This window comes from Peromyscus eremicus, chromosome X (genome assembly GCF_949786415.1).
Source record: "Peromyscus eremicus chromosome X, PerEre_H2_v1, whole genome shotgun sequence".
In the NCBI taxonomy this organism is placed as follows: domain Eukaryota; kingdom Metazoa; phylum Chordata; class Mammalia; order Rodentia; family Cricetidae; genus Peromyscus; species Peromyscus eremicus.
Genome location: NC_081439.1, coordinates 112,659,461 through 112,680,423, shown reverse-complemented (window position 1 = coordinate 112,680,423; position 20,963 = coordinate 112,659,461). Strand labels below are relative to the sequence as shown.

The window sequence follows — 20,963 nt, the reverse complement described above, 5'->3', positions numbered from 1 at the left end:
CAGAGAACTTGCCCCTTCAAGTTTTCCTCTGACCTCCAAGGGCATTTGTGTCCACACAGAGTAAATAAATATAATTATACTGAATAAACAAAGCGTTGCCTTATGGGGATGAAAAGATGGTTCAGTCAATAAGGGCGCTTGCTGCCAGGCCTGACCATGTGAGTTCAGTCCTGGGAACCTGTATGTTGGAAAGAGAGAACCAGTTCCAGCAAGATGTTCTCTGACTCACATGTACATGTACACTGGGGCATGCATGCACGTGAACGTGAATGTGCACACACATAAAAGAAACAAATACATTGAAAAGAGTGGTGTCTTAGCAGCATAGAGATGTTTTCCTGTGATGCTGGTACTTGGGAGGTGGGTCCAGGACGGGTCAGGATCAGGTGAGACCCTGTCTCACCTTCTTTTTAAAAACAAGCCGGACAGTGGTGGCACAGTCCTTTAATCACAGCCCTCGGGAGGCAGAGGCAGTTGGAGCTCTGTGAGTTTGAGACCAACTTGGTTGACAGAAGCTCCAGGACAGCCAGGGTGGTTACACAGAGAAACCCTGTCTCGAAAAATCAAAAACAAACAAACAAACAAAAACAACAATAAAACACACCAAAAAAACAGCCCCAAACCAGAAACTCTCTTTGCACCTTTCCTGGGGATATCGGGATATAGGCTCAGTGCAGAGCACCAAGAAAGCTGTGTCAAGCCCTGAGTTTATCTCCAGTGCTATTAAAATAAAGTAAAATTTTAAATTCTTTTTCTTTCTCTGAAAAAAAAAATGCTTTGTGTAAGCTTTTTTTAATTTGAGAAAATTACCCTTTATGTATCAAATTATCTTTCAAAAGGTCTTAAACATTTTCCATTAAAATGTTTCTAAAGTATTTGTTCTCCCACCTTATTAAAAACATAGAAAGCACAATCTATTAAAGAAGACTTGAGGTCATCATTAGGAAAATCAGCTAACAAATGCTGTTGTAATGCGGTAATGGCCTTAGGGCTCTTTGAAGTATGAGGAACTATGTGCCCCTAAGTTAAGTGGCCCAGACTGTTCTGCTGCTGTCCCTTCTGCCTTCCTTTTCAGCTGTCACTTCTGCTGTCATTGATTTGGGTTCACTCTTTGTCCCTTTTAAACCCAGGGCAGAACTGAATGTCTAGAAATCAGATGGCAGAGTTGGTTAAATATGCAACTGGAGTATTTGTGTGCAAAATAAAAAGCTGTGTCCCGGAGGGTGGCTTCAGTCTTCTACAGTAAATTTCACAGGCGGGCTGAATGTTTCTTTGGCCCCTTTTCCTCTGGGGAGGGGTGGGTTTTTTTTGGGGGGGGGTGAGACCAAGGCTTGCTTTGTGTGTTGGTTTGATGCTAAGTGGGTCATTGATATAGTTCCTGGGTTGTTTTTGAAGTATCTTTAACATTGCAGGAGAGGAGGTGAAGAACACCTTACTTAATCAAGAGTTCATATTATTATTTTCCCATAGTGAGCCTTAGTTTCTCACTGTGTGCCCTTTTGAGCTTCTTTAAAGGAAATCAGCACTGGCCTGGTCTTGTTCTTGAACCTCTGAATTTTCCTTATCTTGTTTTTATTGCATGCTTTAAGGAAGACAATACACAGCAACCTGTGCCAGCGCCTTCTATTGGGTGTTTAGCATTCTTCATCAACTGTCCTTAATCTGTATACTCTCTCTGCTCCCCCCCCCCGTTCCAATAGCTCAGGGTTACTAAGTGAGCATGAGTTGTCACTTTGCTAAAATACTGAATTCCCTAAGCTTTCGTTTTGCAAGTGTGCAGTGGTTACAACTTTCTTGTAAAGTTCACCAGCCTGCTTGATATGGAAATGAGTCTTACTGGTTTCTACTTCCCAGGATCCCTCCTGGAACCCTTCTTATGAATAGGAATCACATTGACAAGCACCAGTCTCTTGGGCACAGTAGCAGTTTGTAAAGACAGCCTACACATGTTGGCCAAAACAATTTCACTCTTGAGTTACCTCAAAACTGGCTGGTGGATACCATCTGGTCCTGGTGATTTATCAACTCCTGGTTGGGTAACTCGATGCAGAGCATCGTGTTTACCACTGTTTGATCCAGTACCTCTGACCTGCTCAGTTCAGTGTTCTGGTTGGAGATTTTGAATCCCCTTACAAGACAAAGAAGTCATTCAGTCTCTTGACCATCTCCTTTCTAGACTCATGACTGTGATGAAGTGGTTCCTCTAAATGGCTTCCTCCCTTTGATGAGGGAGGGGTGGCAGAGACAGAGAGACACACAGAGAGACATCAGATGCATACACTCTTATATTGGCTTTGGAATCTCTGTAGAAGTTGCTCCTGTCTAGTTTTGATTTTGTGTTTGACCTGCTAGGCCTTCTGAGGATTTTTTCTATTCCTAATCTGAAGTGGCTTTTTATTTAAAAATACCATAACTGCTTCTGTCTTTTTCTAGAAAAGAATTTTAACATTTATTTAGTGTGTGTGTGTGTGTGTGTGTGTGTGTGTGTGTGTGTGTGTACACATACATGTTGAGGTCAAAGGATAGTTTGCTGGCATAGGTTCTCTTTCTACCATGTGGGGCTCAGACAGTTAACTCAAGTTGTCAGGCTTGGCAGCAAATACCTTTATCTGAGCCACATCTTTGGCCTGTCTTCTTCTTTTTAAACACATTGAAAGTCCTTTTCTCTTTGCAGCTTATTCCCTCAAAACCTATATACTTGAGAACCTTTAAATTCAAGGCCTTGCGTGTGCATCCACACTCCATTATTCTTTTTTGAAGACTTATTTTTATTATTTTTAAATTACGTGTAAATGTGTGTAGAGTGGGTTGTGTGCACATGGGAATCCCGAAGAGGGTGTAGATTCCCCTGGGGATTATACTTTGCTCCTGTTATATTATTGAATTTAACAATGCTGTAATCATCATTATACACTTGTTTATCCAGTTTCTTGGTGCCCTAAATCCTATAAACTGAGATCAAGGCCAGGGTATTTCTGAGGCCACCTGCCCTTGTATACACCTATAAATGGGAGAGGGTAATGGAAGGGAAATCTATAGTACCAGTCTAAAACTAGAAGAAAACCTACTGGACAGAGATATTTAAGACGAAAAGAGACTATAAGGAAGTGATCAGGCGATAAGCTGACAGATGCTCTGAGGTCCATAAACTCTCATCAGCAACATCAAAACAACAACAACAACAACAACCAAAGGCGGCTGAACAAAAGTGCTTAAATGCTTCCCAATTGTGCAGAGAGCTGCCATTTCTCTCTTTGTTCTGCCTTCCTTTGATGTGATGAGGAACAAACTCCCTTCATCTCAGGGGGGTTATTTATTTATAGTTTTAGTTTTTATCTGACATACATTTATCCTTAATAGACAGTCTGAATTTCTGAATGACCTGCTTTTTTGCTTCATAGAACAGAGTGTTCTTTCAACAAAATGATTGCTATTAGGAGGAAACTGATCATTTGTCAGGACAGAGCAAGAGAAACATTTTTTTGCATGCAAATTTTAAAAGGTCATGTGCATATTTAAATAAAATAAGAGGAGTATCCTTTTTCATTCTCTTTAATTTTATTTATGAGTAAGAATATGCTAGGATGCAAATGAAAAGTATGTAGATATACTTGGATATTGACACAAAGTTTATTCCCTAATATATTAGGTCAGACTATGAAATTGCCAATATGAGTTGACTTTTTTGTTTGTTTTTTCAAGTCAGGATTTCTCTATGTAACTGCCCTAGCTGTCTTGAAACTCGCTTTGTAGACTAGGCTGTCCTCGAACTCACAGAGACCCACCTGCCTCTTCCTCCTGAGTGTTGGGATTAAAGGCCACCACCCAGCATGAGTTGACTTTTAATACTTTCTCATTTAATCTTAAACTATATAACAGTCTGTTTTAAAACTAAAGATTCTATAGCATGTATTCCCAAAACAGTATTACAGGGACAGTTTTGTTTTTGGATAGAGTAAAATTATTGGTCAGGCTGTCATTATTAAAAATAATGGACTGGAGAGGTAGCTCAGTGGTTAAAAGTGTATATTGCTCTTGCGGAGGACCCATATTCAATTCCTAGCACCCACATCAGGCAGCTCATAACTGCCTGTAACTCTAGCTCCAGGGGTATTTGACATCTCTGGCCTCTGGGAAATACACACACTCTTACAATTAAAAGTAGTAAAAACAGAGCCGGGCGGTGGTGGCGCACGCCTTTAATCCCAGCACTCGGGAGGCAGAGCCAGGCGGATCTCTGTGAGTTCGAGGCCAGCCTGGGCTACCAAGTGAGTTCCAGGAAAGGTGCAAAGCTACACAGAGAAACCCTGTCTCGAAAAACCAAAAAAAAAAAAAAAAAAAAAAAAGTAGTAAAAACAAGGCCAGGCGGCGGTGGCGCACATCTTTAATCCCAGCACTCAGGAGACAGAGGCAGGCAGATCTCTGTGAGTTTGAGGCCAGCCTGGTCTACAGAGTGAGTTCCGGGAAAGGCGCAAAGCTACACAGAGGAACCCTGTCTCAAAAAACCAAAAAAAAAAAAAGTAGTAAAAACAAATGTTTAAAAATAAATGCTTTTAAGGCTACTTAAAATGCAAACACACTTTCATCAATAAAATTAAGAACCCAGAAGCATAAAAGCAGAAGCCTACAGTATCTTTTAATATTGCTGTTCATAATAATAACTATTGTTTTCTTAGAGTAGTAAAGGGTAGTAGCAGGGTTTTGTGCCTGCTAGGTAGTTCTTCTGTCCTGGGGCTACAGCAGCCCATAGATACTGTTGACTGAGACACTGTAAACCTTCAGTGCTCCAACAACTCTCCATAAGTAGGCTGGTCTTCTCCCAGAGTCATAAGCAACAGAACAAAGTTTACTCTCAAGTCTTTATGCTTCTCATAAAACATGGTGTCTTCTGGCTTAAAGAATATAATCACAGAATTGGCTATTTTTTTTTTTTTACTTCATTCTAACATGTGTACTGTATGTAGTTAGTTACCTTAAAGTTGCTCTTCCTGGACTACTGATAATGTTAATGTTGGTTGGTGAGATAGCTGGGAAAGGTGAGTAAGAGTCTTGAGTTCAATCTCCAGAATCCACAGGGTGGAAGGAGAGAACCAACACCCTCAAGTTGTTCTCTGACCACTGAAGGTGTGCTTTGGCATACTCACATCCATATACATATGCACACAGCCATTAAATAAATAAATAATAAATGTAAAAAAGTTAGCATATGCGTTAGAAGACTTTCAATAGTAAGCAAAAATGCATTCTGTTTCACTTCTGGGGATAGAACTCCGGGCCTCACATATGCTAAGCATGTATTCTGTTCCTGCTTTGCCTTGCTCTGGGCTCATTATAAAGACTTTTTTTTTTACCTTTTTTTTTTTTTTTTTAGACAGGGTCTCTATGTAGTCTTGGCTGTCTTGGAACTCTTTGTAGACCCGTATGGCCTCGAACTCACAGAGATCCACTTGCCTCTTCCTGGGATCAAAGGCATGCACCACTGCACTTTTTTGTTGTTGTTACTTTCCTCACTGTTGTGGCAAAAATACTTACCAACCCTCTTAAGGAAGGGATTATTTTGGCCAACAGTTTGGCAGTAGCCATCATGGAGGAGAAGGCATTATGGCAGGAACATGAAGGTAGCTGGTCACATTGCATCCGCAGTGAGGAAGCAGAGAAGGAAAATGAGATGAGTGCTAGCCCTCAGCTTGCATTCTCATTTGTATTCAGTCTGAAACCGCAGCCCCTGGGATGGTGCCACCTGTATTTCCTTCTTCTTTAACCTTTCTGGAAATTCTCATGAACACACCCACAAGTATGTTTCCATGGTGATTATAAACTTAGTCAAGCTGACAATGAAGATTAGGCATCATAGATGTGAAATAATTTGTTATATTTGTAGCCAAAAAATATGGAGTCGGGCTGGAGAGATGGCTCAGAGGTTAAGAGCAGTGACTGCTCTTCCAGAGATCCTGAGTTCAATTCCCAGCACCCACATGGTGGCTCACAACCATGTAATGAGATCAGGCGCCCTTTTTTGTATACAAAATAAATAAATAAATCTTAAAAAAAACAACAAAACTATGGAGTCACCAAGATTCATAGCATAATAATGAAACAATGAAATCTTACAAGACTCTACCCTTTATCTTACTGACAGACAGGTCATTCAGCTAAGTGGAAACTTAGACTTTGTGCTACCAAGCTGTAGCTAGAGTTTTCCTGCCTGGCCCACAGTCAGGACAAATCTCTCTCACCTGCCAGTCCCACAGCCACTCAGACCTAACCAAGTAAACACAGAGAGTTATATTGCTTACAAACTGTATGGCCGTGGCAGGCTTCTTGCTAACTGTTCTTACAGCTTAAATTAATCCATTTCCATAAATCTGTACCTTACCACGTGGCTCATGGCTTACCGGCATCTTCACATGCTATTTCTCATCGTGGTGGCTGGCAGTGTCTCTCTCAGCCTTCCACTTCCCAGCTTTATTCTCCTCCTTGTCCTGCCTATACTTCCTGCCTGGCCACTGACCAATCAGTGATTTATTTATTGACCAGTCAGCAACACACTTGACATACAGACCATCCCACAGCACCAAGAAGCTTTCCTGGTCTCTATATGCATATACATCAAGATTGAACTACAGTTAATTTCTTTGTGTGTGTACCTGTTGCTGTTTACACGTGTGTGGAGACCAGAGGTCAATGTCATGTATCTTCTTCCTTTATTATGTTCTACCTTATAATTTTCTTTGAAACAAGGGGCTCTCATTGAACCTGGAACTCAATAATTCAGCAAAACTAGCTGGCCAGAAAGCCCTAGGCATCTTACTGTCTCCACCCTTTTAGCCCCAGGGTTATAAATACACAGAGGCTAGGGATACTTGTGCAGCAAGCACTTGAGAGACTGACCTAACTCCCTGGGCATCCAAGTAATGGTTCATTTCTAAGCTCATCTGTTTACATGGCTGTACTATTAAGCCAGTAGAATATTTGTCAAAAACCACCTGCTCACCAATTTTCATTGTTATAATGAAATCTCTGAGGCAGACTAGCTTGATAAAGCAAAGAAGGTTCTGGAGATTGATGGCATGGTGCTGATCTCAGCTTGCCTCTGCCCAAGACCTCTGCAGATGGTGTCACGGAGTGAGGAGCTTGTGCAGGAGGAAGAACTTGTTTCACACACAGGAAGTTGGAGAGTCTGGGCTTCCACTAGGCTCCTCTTCTTACAGGTCCACCTCAACTGTGCCACAGTAGCAAGCAAGTGTCTAACATCTGAGCCCTGTGAGACAACCTCAAACCATTTTCAGACCATAACAGCTAATTGCTGTTTGTAGTGGGTTACGTTCATTGTCATATATTTAGAACCAAAAGCATAAACATATTTTCTACATAGTGTAGTTGAACTCATTCTGTTTATTGCAGTCAATTTGCAAAAATTAAGGCTTATAATACTGGACATAGATAGTTTGGTCTTAGCTTTTGAAATGGTCTTCACTGTCCTACATTGAAACTGAGTAAATTGGATATAGTAAATCTATATGATACTGCAGCACTGCTTATAATTTAGGACTGTGCTATTTGACTCACTATTTGAACACAAGGTCAGATGGATTCAAATGTGACATGGGCTAGTTTATCCTGTTCTTTTATATTTCTAGTTAGTGTTTCTTTTAAAACTCTGCTGCAGTGTTTGCACATTCAAGCAGATAATTACAGCATTGACAAATGTTAGCATTAAGACAAGGCCAGTGTTTAGTTCAGTTGTTATTTATTCTCATCCTTGAAGGCAGATTCTAAAAATTATTCCTCCTTGGTTACCATGGGATCAGAGGAACTACACAGAGGAGGTCACTTTATTTTTGATTTTCCTTTGAAGTACTTTTAAGTATACTCTTAAAATATATCTTGAATGACACACCATTATTCATTTCCACATAGTATAAAACATATTCAAGGAGAGGAAGCAAAAACAAGTATATTAAATGACTTACTCTTTTCTGGCAGAAGGTCCTGGTACAAAAGTCGGTCCTTGAATTTTCCGAATGAGGCTGTATTTATTGCCCTTCTTCTCTAAGAAGGGTCATTTTAATAATTTTTGCTATCACATCAAAGACTCTTCATGATAATTATATTCAATAATTGCAGTAGTTATGCTGTGTGCCATCTGCAGGCTCTGTGTAATGGAAACTAGGGAGAAAAACAGATCTCTGTGCTTAGTGGGATGTTTGAGTTACCATGGAACCCAAGGCTTTGGTACCAGGTCATCATTTACATCAGTTTGAGGGGACTTACCTATTACTGGGTAGTGCTGGGTCATGTACTTTCCTTTTCTTTTTCTCTCCTTTGGTACATTTCAGCCATTTCTTTCTCTCTCACTCTTGTCTCTTAGTTGCTATAGTACTGAATCACCCACCCTCTGTGATCACGGCCCATCCTAAATTGACAAAAGGCCAGCCACACTCTGGGAGTGGTAGGTAATTGGAATGTTTTTTGGGTCCAAATGATGATGACAATAGTTGCTTTATGGATTAATAGTTGGCACATGACCTTCAATTTATGGCAGCCTCGTCAGTAGCTTTGAGTATTGCTACCATCACACACTCAACCAGTTGTTCCAAGCCAAAGAAAATGGACTGATAGTCTGAATATGTGAGCAGCAGGTTTCAAGTTTGTCTATTGGTCAGATTTCTCAAATGCCTTTGTCTCCACTAGATCCTATTCTACAGCAACTCCAGTTTCAGCTTTTCTCTCTTCATCCCTGCCCAAAGCAGAAATGGAAGCATGTAGTCCTTCATTCTTGGTTATCTGACAGTTCTATAGTAAAGAGAACAAGGCCAATCCAATGTACTGTCTATATATCTGCACTGGTTCCATGGTGTTGTAGTGACTGAGCAGCCCCAGTCTGGTATGTGTGTATCCGAAGATTGCCAGAAACTGAACAGATCTGTAGAGACTTGAATGTATAGTAAATGAGTGTTTGTCTTTCTTCTCTATAATTTCTGTTTTGTTAGAAAATTATTATTATTTTTATTATTATTAATATTGTGCTAGGTGTGGAACCCAAGGCCATACACACACACACACACACACACACACACACACACACACACACACACACCACACACACACACGGAAAGTGCCCTAACACTAAACTACATCCCTAGCTGATGTGAATTCAGTTTTCCATGTCATGAGTAAGTAAACACATTAAGACCTTTTCCTTTTCTTGAGACAGGATCTCACTATGCAGCCCTGGCTGGCCTGGAACTCACTATGTAGACCAAACTGGCCTAAAATTCAACCGTGATAGGCCTGCCTCTGCCTCTCAAGTGCTAGAATTAAAGGCATGCACCATGTCTATCTATTTTTGTTTGCATGGGACTTAGGAAACTGAGAGAAATGGTAGGTGGTGGCCATTATCTCCTTGCAGACGAATTGGATAATACATACCTTGCATTTGTCTTAAAATATCCTTTTATTGGAGTGTTAAAGATCTTAGGAAAAAACAAAAACAAAAACAAAAAAACAAGGATCATTCCTGGTAGGTTAGAGAGGGTATTGTAAGCAAGTTATATTACAAACAGAAGGTGGACATATTCGTGTCTTTTCTGCAGTGTCAACATTGATTGAATAATAAGTGCACAAACTGTATCAATTTCATTGGCTTTACTCCACTCAATAGTCTTAGTTTCCAAATTTCATTTGCTACTCATGGATATAGACAATCTTAATAAATCAGATTACATATTGCACATCACACAATTATGTATGTAAATAATATATCCACATACATGTTACAGAAAAGGTGAAAGTGACAACAGGTTTCAAGGGACAGGGTGGCTGTACTGAAGGTAGAGGCAGAGAGCTGATACACATGTAAAGTAAGGTCTCTGGAGTGTACAGAGCTAGCAGATGCAGATCCAAGGGTCAGGCAGTTTCAACTGTTAGTTTACTTTGTTCTGACTTGGTTTTAGTTATTGTTGGAGACAAGGTCCCATGTAGCCAGTCTAGCTGCTAACTCTGTGTAGTTGAAACTGGCCTAAATTCTTGGTCATCTGTCTTCTGGACACTGGTATTATTTATAGGTGTATACTAGCACATCTGGATTTCAAGTTTCAGTTCTGAGTGGGTTTTATGTCATGGAGAAAGAAACTGTACTTGAGTTACATGTAACCTGAGAACAGAAATGGAGGTGCTTCTGTGCCAATTTTCCTAGGGTAGGTTCATGACAAATGATCAGGCAATGGGTCACTGTGCCCAGGTCTCAGTAGCTCAGGCCATAGTCTTGGAGTGCTCCTACTTGTATAGTCCTAGGTCAGGGGTCTAGTACATCATATATCTGGTGTGATTGACAAGCCCATGTCTCTGATGTTTCTGATAAAATTATTTAATATTCACAGATTTATTCATTGCGTCAGTAAATTACATAATGTTTCATGGTACCCTGACAAGTGATGGTTCTTAACTTACATCAGCAAGATGTAGAGCCATTTTACCTTGGCCATTATACTTTAAGTGGAGTAACTGGGGTCAAGGCTGTTGGTTTACAAAATGTAGTAACTCAAGGCTAGGCATAGGCTGAAAGCTGTTGCTCTGGACAACATGGAGTAACCTAGAACACAGTATCCTGCCTCCCTCAGAGAGAATGGATGGCAGTCAGCCTTCTTTGGGGAGGGAAGGCCTATCTGCTGTGTTTTGCTTTCACTGAGGTCATATATAATTGCACAGGAGATCCATATGGGTGCCAAGAAAGACCAAGTCAGTAACGACCAGACTTCCCTGATGTGAATCTCCTTGACACTTTCAGGCTAGTCCTATCACCTGTCAGAAATGGACCTACCGAGACCGTAGTCTAGTATGATTGATAAGCCCATGTCTCTGGTGTTTCTGCAGCCATGACTCATGGCTTGGAGATGACAGTTGAGATACACTATTGAGCAACAAAGAAAAAAAGTCCTAGCCAAGGGTGTTTCCTCTTTGGGCCTCTTTGTGTTTATAGTTGAGGCTATAAGAGATGTGAGTCAGTGTTTGTGTTGTCTTTCACTCATCCTCTATGCAAGAATATCTTGGAGATTGGGATGGAGGGCGAAGAAGAAAAAATTTGTAAGAAAAACAAGATTTGGAGAAAGTAGTGAGAAGCTTGATTTCATAGGCACTTGTAACAAGCATCCTTAGATAGAACCTTTGTATGTATACTTCTTAAAGGATTTCAAGATCACATGAAGCTCTTTCAGAACATTATATGGTCCTAAAATTCATCTAAAATCCATAGATGAATTTGGAATTGTATTTCCCCAGACGTTCTGTTCAATGAATATAGTAAAAGTCATCAATTGGGATTTGAGTGAGCTTCTCAGTCAGTGCCAACAAAGTATGTGTACCTGTTTCCGAGAATCAGTGTCAGAAAAGGCCTTTCTTTACTTGCCCCTAGTTATCCCTCTGGACCTCCAACATGTTTCCTTGATCTATTTAGTAACATTGTTGAGGCCCTATCTATTGGGGTCTGAGAATTATTGGGGAGCTATGGTGAAATTCTAGTGTTGTTCCTCCTGGGTGTTGATTATTGTTTCTAGCATTGAATCCTAGAGGTAGTGGTTGGAAATGTGCAAAATAGGTGGGGTTGACTCAACTGGGAATAAAGTATTTGACATGCAAGAAATGCAAGAATCTGAAGCTGATGTAGTAGTATACTTCTGTTATTGCAGAGCCTCTGAGATGAGAGCTGAAGTGGACACAAAAGAATTCCAGCAAACAATAAACATCAGACACACACACACACACACACACACACACACACACACACACACACTAAAAACTGCATGAGGGTGGTCTAGATGCTCAGGTAACACAATGCCAGCAAAATACCCCAAATAGGTCAATGAGTGTGCATTGCATTCACTCTGGTTTGGCGTAGGTCACTTTGTAAATCCTTGGTGCTGTTCAAATGGGGATCTAAGATCCTTAGATAATATCTTAAGTTCATAATGAACTTGTCATTTAAGAAGTAATAAGCAGCTTGTTTGGTTTCTATCTGGAATAAAATTTAAAGCTGTTGTAAACTCACCAAAATGGAGGGTGGACTTTTTAAGTAACAGCACTGTCTCTCCCAGCTATGCACATATAAAAGTTATTCTTAGTGAAATATAATAAAGCTGATTGTAGAAATGTGTGTGTTTCTCATTGGCCTTCTCTCTTGTACCTTGCAGGATTAGTAGACCTAAAGATAATTGGCAGTCTTAAGCCTTCCAGAGCTGTATTTTGGCAAGGTTTTTGCAAAATGCTAACTAGCTGTGTTTCTCCTACTGATTGGTAGGTGATCTGAAATCATACATCTGCGTAATGACTGTAATTTATGTGCTTTATTATTGAGGTTTAGGTCAAATGACTTGAGGCTTTCGATGTGCATAGCACATTCTATGCAGTAATTTCACTCCTTTTTGGAAGCAGGGAGGATGGATTAATGTATACGTTCCCCCACCTCCTGGAATTATTAAAAACCTGTGAGATTTGCTTTCTTTGTTTCCATGAAGCAGACCATTGTGTGTTCCTCCCGGGGTTCTTAGGTGGCCTGGAAGGACTGAAGTTGTAGAGCAACCTGTATTTTAGCTTTGTAGCCACATGAGTTCCCATCTAGGGAGTGAACTGAAACTATTTTGGTAATGCCGTAGACCAACAGCAAGGAATTGTTTTATGTTCACAACAAATAAAAATTAGAAAAAGGGTAAGGTAGCAATTGAAAGATTAGGAAAATTACCCCAGCAAATAATAGCTTAATGTAGCTTCCTAATATTAGAATTACATCAAGTGTTGGTTTTTTTTTAAGCATTTTGAAAGTCATCATCATGGTGCCTCTTGCTCCCCCTCTGCTACATGTATTAATCTTTTGTCCTTTTAAAGCCAGCATTTACTTCTTTGAATTTAACTTTTCATTTTAGCAGATAGCACAGAGATTTTTAGATATCCTATTTCCATGTCTCTATTATTAATACCTGTCCTTGGTGTAGTACATTTGTCCCAACTCCTGGGCCGGTATTGATGCATTACTGTCGATTCCGACCTAGACTTCACATGTGTAGTGTCCAGTGCCTTTTAATATGTTGGCAGTTGTACCCCTTTCACCGGAATCAGTTGTAATCACTCTAGAAAGAAACTACACACCTTTTAACCATCAATCCTACTTTCCACTCACCCCCAGCTCTCTTCTTAAATAACTGCTAATGTACTTTCTGTCTCTAGATCTGCTGATGTTAAACATTTCTTACAAATGGAATCATACAGCATAGACTTTTTGACAGACTTCTTTTACTTAGCAGTGTTTTAAGCCTCAGCCAGATTGTAATATATATCCAAATTTTACTTATTCTTATGATTGGATAGCATTCTGTTATACAGATATACCATATTGTGTTGATTCATTCCTCTGTTCATGAAAATTTGGTTATTACCAGTGGTGCTGCTTTGAATATCCACATACAATTTGTGATTTTTCTTAGATTTTTTTCTAGTGTCAGTACAGAATCCCATCTAGGACATTACATTGTTATTGTATGGTGTTTCCTTAGGCTCTTTTTTTGCTATAAATGGGATCTATAGCTCATAGGTGTTCTATACTGGGCTATATATCCAGCCCAAGACTTTGCTTTATTGCTTAAGAGTAAAAAACTTAAAACCTTTTTACGTTGCTGTAAAAATCAATGAATTTCATCATAATGTCTTCACACCTGTAGACCATGTGCTTTCCTTCTATCCATCACCACCAAATTCTCTTAACTCCCCTCCCATTAGTCTGTTTGTCCCTGGTAGTCCTCATTGCAGAACCTAGGTATCTTTAAAACATCTGGATTGTGCATGTAAGGGATTGGCTCTGGCTTAGTTCATTTAACATGATGATCTCCATGTCTGTTCATTTTTCTGAAAATCACATAATTTGTTCTTTGTGGCTGAAGAAAAACTCCATAGTGTCTATTAATCATACTTTCTTCATCCATTTATCTGTGGATGGACACCTAGGTTGGTGCCCTGTCTTGGCTTTTCTTTTGATGGCCTTTAAATGATTGTATTTTATTGCCATCTTTATAGTCATATATATATACACTATTCAACTACTGGGTATGGTTTTTCCTCCACATGTCCACCTCCTGTCAAAAATCACTCCTTTTTCACCTAGTACAAGCTTTCAAAAATATGACTGTCTAGATCTTTGGCTGATTGGGTTTTGCTGGTACATATCTGTAATCTTAGTACTTGAGAGATGGAAACACAAGGATCAGAAGGTCAAGGTCATCCTTGGTGTCACAGTGAAGTAGAGGCCCACTTGGGCTGTATAAGAGCCCTTTCAACACCCGACCCCAACAGCAACAAAACAGGTATTTTTCATTTCCTTTGTGAAGAACCCACTTCATATCTCATGTGAAACAGTCAATGTTTCTTTGAGAAACCACTGCAAACTCATTGCCTCTTAACATTTACAATTAACATTGTCGACAAAGTTCTTCTCAATGGACCCCTCACACATTCCTTTCCCTTAGCATTCAGTTAGTGTCTCTTCTTTCCCAAGTGTGTTTGGGCAAGCCCTTTGCCTAGGTATAGAGAAGTTGTGCCTTCCCAATCACATGGTGTGGGCCAGTCTGGATTCTCCTCCATTTAAGCCCTTTGCCTAGGTATAGAGGAAGTTGTGCCTTCCCAATCACATGGTGTGGGCCAGTCTGGATTCTCCTCCATTTAAGCCCTTTGCCTAGGTATAGAGAAGTTGTGCCTTCCCAGTCACATGGTGTGGGCCAGTCTGGATTCTCCTCCATTTAAGAACCCAGCTACCATTTGCACCATGCTCTATGAGACGTTGAGTTACGAGCATCTGAGAATAAATGAACATTAGCTGCACTCATTTGTGCATTGGAGCCAGTCTTTGGTAAGAAGTCGATGACGGAGAAGCAAGAAAACATACCTCTACAGACTGTTTGCCTCCGAGTGCTGCTACAGGTTGGGAGAGGCTGCTAATGTTCAATGCCTTCTTTTTAAATCACCAATTTCAACTGAAAAACAAAAAAAGGACCAGTAAACACTCGGCAAGATTTCATAGTAACTTATTGTGATTGTCTTTGAAAACTACTGCATTGATATTAAGACCAAAGAGGAATTACATAGAGCTGGTATGATTGAACAAGTTTGGTTCTTTTGAGTGATTTTTTTTAAATGCCATAGAGTTAAGCTTTAAAAGCATGGTTCATTGAATCTCATTCAAGCCTCCTAGGACAGGGCTGGGGGACTTTTTCCCCCCTCTACTGAGGGCCACTGGCCCACAAAAGAAAAAAAGTAATCAAGAGCCATGTACAAAAAGCAGCTTAATTTAGGTGCTTCCTTAGAAAATCATAAAGTATTCAGTTCACCTGTTTTTTAACTGAAGAACAAAGAACTCTGAACAAGTGCTCCAAATAAAAAATCAGCTGCTCTGTTTCCTAAAACATGCAGTTAAATAAGTGGGGTGTGCTGAAGAAAGAACAGTTGGCACCGTGAAGGCGGGTGGAAAGCAGACAGCATAGTAAAGTGATGTATGTACAGATGTATATGCATCTGGAATTGGGGAAGCAGGAGACTGAGTTGGAGAAATGGGAGCCTGTGGGACAAATGACAGCTGGAGCTCCTACCTCCTGTTTCTTGTTGGAGAACTGCCTGAATCCAGAAGCCTGACCATCTATCATTCCTCCTTTTTGGGGGTGGGGGTGGGGTTGGGGGAGCAAAAAGATGCCTTAGTAAGCTTCCTCATAGTTGTTTTGGGAATATATATCCAATGATGATTCTTTTAGAAACTGTAATATTAGATTTATTTCCATTTATATATATTAGTGTTTTGCCTGCATGTATGACTGTGTGCCATGTACATGCCTTAGTACCTGCGGAGGTCAGAAGAGGGTGTCAGATACCTTGGAAGTGGAGTTACAGGCAGTTGTGAATCACCATGTGGGTGCTGGGAAACTGGAATTTGGTCTTCTGCAGGAACAGCAAAAGCTCTTAACCACTGAGCCATCTCTCCAGTCCCCAGTGATGGTTCTTTCTGCAAGGTGTGTAGGAGAATTGCCTGGGATCCTTGTCTATCCAGTGCTATCTCACATTGACTGCTGCCTGTCCCAAATCAGTTCTGTTGTCCCTGTGCTCAGCTCTAGTAGCCTAAAGGAGTATGACACCTTTTTTAACTGAGAGATGTATAGGATGACCAGGTTTAAAAGGGAGTTCTCCAAAAAGAAAAGGCATTTCTCATTGGATAGAGCAAACATGTAGTCAGACTACAATTCAAGCAATATACATGCTCTGCCTTCAAGATAAGGCATTTTGCTGATTAAAGCAGAATTAGTCAGAATTCATTCTCTCTCTCCTTTTTGGTCTTTTTTAAAATTTTCTTCTTTGTGGTGTAGGGAATTGTTCTCAGAGCCTTACACATACCAGGTAAATACTCTACCACTGAGCCAAATCCCTGGCCACAAAATCCTCAAGTTTAGGGGCTAAAACAGTGCCTGATTAGGGGAAGGGATACAGTGAGGGGCACACTGAGAAGAACAAACTGGATACATTTCTTACCTGTAAATGTTAGGCAGGGAATCTGCACTGGCCATTCCAGAGAAACTGACTGCTTCGGAGTTAGGAAGAGAGTTCTTCACAAAGGAAATGAAGATCACCTATTTTGTTGCTGTTTGGGGGAAGGGGTTGAAAGAGGTCTCATACAGCCCAAGCTGGCCTCTAATTCGCTGTGTCACCTCTTCCAGAGGACCTGGTGTGCAATGCCTAACACCTACATGGCAGCTCACAACTGTCTGCAACTCCAGTTCTATGGGATCTAATGCCTTTTTCTCCTCTGCAGGCACCTGTCACACACATGGTACATAGGCATATGTGTAGGCAAACAACTTATACACATTAAAAAGTTCAAAAAGAAGAAGTAACTCAATTTTATAAGCCACGTAAGGGTCTATAAGAAGGTCTAGTGAGTAAAGGTCCTACCAAGTCTCTCCCATTCTAAGACACTAAAGAAATAAAGGTAAAAATTCTTTTGAAAGGAATCTTGTTGCTCAAGTGAGTTCTCAGAGGTTCTTATTGCAGCACAGCTATAATTCAAATGCATGAAACCGTTGCCTTTTTCTTCCTTGCACTTCCCAGCAGCATTAACTGCTCATGTCCACAGTAGCATCAGTATGATTGGAGTTTAATTTACAAGTGTGTATTAGATTATATATTTCTCTTGGCCAAAATGTGAAATCAACTTTTCAAGGGAGTGCTTTGTATAAATGGAGACAGAGTAAGTAGTGTGCTGAAGGCTATACAGCCCAGAGGAGTAGTACTGTTAAGAGTGAGAACTCTCAGGAAGATGGCTTTGGCGATCAACACATTAGCCACATTTCTCTCATTGTGGCTCATGTCTTTCTGGAAAGATCTAACACGAAGGTGTACTAATCGTCTTTATGAAACATTGCCCAGCCTAGGGTTCTATGCATCTCTTTGTAAACTTTCAGTAGAGTTAGCAGTAAAGCTTGAAGGGTGTATCCTCCAGTGTAAAAAGTCCTGTACACAAGTTTGAATTTCTCAACATCTAGCACCTTGTTCAGTGGAGATGATCCAGTCTCAATTTTTCACTGTGTTCTGGCTTCAAGGTTTTTTTTTTTTGTGTGTGTGTGTGTGTGTGCACACACACGCGCGTGCGCGCGCAAACCCTTAGACATGCACACCGTTGAAAAAAGGGGTCTTTTATTTTGGTCTGTTTAGATAGCATTCAGTAAATCAGTAGATTATCCATTTTACTTGTGTGAACCTGTAAAGATTGTATAGACAACTGGACATGAAAAGTGCCTTTAACCCCCAAACTTGGGAGGCAGAGATAAGTGGATTTCTGTGAGTTTGAGACCAGAATGGTCTATATAACATGATGTCATCCAGAGCCACACAGTGACCCTGTCTTGGATTGGATAGATATGGATGTTTTTTCCAAACTACTGAGATTTTTTTTTTGCCTTGAAGATTTGATACATGCACAATGGAATATTTGTAAGGAGTTGAGAAAGCTCTGTAGACCAGGCTGGCTAAGCTAAGCAGTAGGAAGATACGTTTGTCATCCCATGGCCCTCTTTTCAACACACCATTGTCAAGTTCCCATGTCTCCAGCGGACTCATTCTTGAGATTGCATTTTGAGATGAGATCTCATCATGTTACCCCTCTAATAGCTGGAACAATAGGTACATGCTTTAGTATTAGACCCAGATTCATGAGATCTTGATTCTTTTCAGATCGTGCTTTGTCTTATATACATGGACACCAGTAGCAGAGCATTGGAAGCAAATATTGGTGAATGTGTATACAGTTTTAGCAAACCAACAAATATTGGAGTGACTCAAGTCATCATAGTACCTGATGTGATTTAATTTTGAGCTTCACTGCACCTCTTTGGTCATTGTGAGGGATGAGGCATTGTTCTCTTCAAATCACAGTTTTCATTCTGTGACTGAGGAAGAACAAAGAGGAGGAGTCATAGAAGAACCCATCTACACCCTTACCTCTGAACTCTGGACAGGTTGTAGTTCTAAGAGCATAGATACTTTGTGGGCTAGCTTGCTATGCAATGAGCCGTCTGACAGTTTTCTTAACTCACTACATAAAGATCACATTTATTGGAAACCATTGGTCTCTGGGAATATGAGGACTAAGTAAGGACATCACATAGAAGGTGGATATAATTAGGTGGCAAAATACAATCTTAACATAGAGGATTGCCTGGGATCACTTCTTTATGACTTAGCATAGGTTCAGATTATCCAGTCTGAACCCCCATAATTTTTCTTTGTGCTGCCAACCCCTTGAAATGAGTGGATCTCTTTGCTTTTCCTCAGTACAATTCATGCTTATAAATTTATATGTTACTTTCCTACACTATAACATGGACTTACATATTTACTGAGTTTTGGGTTGTTATCATACTTTATAAACCTTTCTCTCTCTCGAAATATAAACTCCCAAATCTTTAAAAAATAAACCTCTTATTTCCATGACTTACACACAGTGTGTCACACAGAATCATAAGGAATTTATGAGAGAGGTTTGTGTTCCTACCAATCGATGCTGTTCTTATTGCCCCACACTGACTTCTGTGGTTAAACCATCTTCTTAATAACAAAGTTCTTCTGTTTTTTTGGGGGTGGTGGTGGTTTTAGCTTTATTATTTTATTTTATTTTAATGTGGTTGATAAGTGGATTAAATATATTAGACACTAAAAGTGAAAATTTTAATATGACGTATCACAGCTTCCATTTTGAATGCCAATTTTAACTGTATATAGGTTCATTAAGTTGTGTAGAGGTTAAGCCTGGTTAATTTTGGTGTGCGATGTTTTATTTATTTGCAAGCTTTTTTTGTTTTTGTTTTTTGAGACAGGGTTTCTTTGTGTAGCCCTGGCTGTCCTGGAACTCCCTTTGTAGACCAGGCTGTCCTCGAACTCACAGAGTGCTGGGATTAAAGATATATGTTGCACACCTGGCTGCAAGCTTTTTTTAAATAATAAAGTTCTATTTCAAAACAACAACAAAACCGACACATGAGAATAGAGTTTCATGTGCCATGAAACCTTTTAGATCTGTGCAATGTTTGAGCTGCTCCAAAGATCCCCCCTTGCTAAAATGAAGAGGAATGTGCATCTGAAATCAAGCCCTTCTCACTTGGATCTGATGGATACTGGTGATACAGATTGTCTTTTTACCTTCCAGGTGACCATCTGAAGATCTGTCCCCAGGGCTATACCTGCTGTTCTCAAGAGATGGAAGAGAAGTACAGCCTGCAAAGTAAAGACGATTTCAAAAGTGTGGTCAGTGAACAGTGTAATCATTTGCAAGCCGTCTTTGCATCCCGTTACAAGAAGTTTGATGGTATGTGATCTAAATTGCATGTAAGAGGTGACAGCTGTTTTGTATGATCGATTCTCAGATGTCTTCTGTTCTCTTAGTACTTCAGTTTTCTCCCAAGATGTGGTGGTTGGTATGGTTGAAGTAGGCTTCCAGGGGCAAGTTAAGCAGCTTGCACTGGCATCTGTATACTAGGCATTACAGAAATACGGTCAAAGGGAGTTAAAAATAGATGAGGTTAATTTAAATGCTTTCCTTTTCTTTCTTTGGGTGAATGCTGCATAGTGTTGTTGACGCAAGTTACTGAAAAAAAAAAAGACTTCCTAATAAAAAGCAGGCATCTCAAAACTGTCTTAATACCCCCCCCCATTTCAGTAGAGAGATTCTACAGATGCTGGACTTCATATTAAATTTCACAGTGGATTGCCAACTAGTATTCTTAGAAACCCCATAGCACATAGACAGGATTGGTGCTCAGCTCTTGAGCATCCATGCAGCCAATAACTTAGAAGTGTTCGCTAGTCTATGGTCTTCACTAAGCTCGGCTGCCTCTCCAGGCTCAGTATTAGCTTAGGTCTGGTATAGTCTTCCCATGGAAAATCACAACAGAACTCTAAACCCTCTCACATGGATAGTTTCATTTAATAGAGAGGAAATAGGCAGATGAGAGGCACTTCAATCCCTAACTGAAGCCACACTACAGATAACAGATGCAAAACTAGGATATGAAGTCCCAAACAGCCCAGCATTCCTTTCTGTGATGTTGCTCACTCACTATTGTTGTGAAGTAGACTTGATTTAATCAGAACAATTTCCTTTGTGCCTGTTTTAAAGGCCATTCTAATTACATAGTACCTTTGAAGCAAGCTTTTCTTGACATTATGCATGGTGAAGTAGTACAAGGCAAATTTTCTAGATGTGAAATGTCTTTGAGTATTCCCGCAAAGGGCTTGTTACCATGGTGAGAAGTTAGACTAAATTAGATTTGATGGAGCTGATAAGACAGTCCTCAGCTATAGAACAGGTTGTATTTCAGGCGTTTATTTTGAGAGTCATTATTTGAAACTTTTTTTGTAACCAATTTAATAAGTATTAGTAAGCTGTC

General features: G+C 40.1%; 1 protein-coding gene across 1 annotated transcript in view; it reads left to right on the top strand.

Annotated features, from left to right (window-relative positions):
• The window catches only part of Gpc4 (glypican 4), a 113,602-nt gene that overhangs the window by 54,559 nt on the left and 38,080 nt on the right, over positions 1–20,963 (top strand). Inside the window, exon 2 of the mRNA XM_059250672.1 lies at positions 19,724–19,882. Coding sequence (XP_059106655.1) covers positions 19,724–19,882 — 159 coding nt within the window. The remainder of the gene's footprint in view (positions 1–19,723; positions 19,883–20,963) is intronic.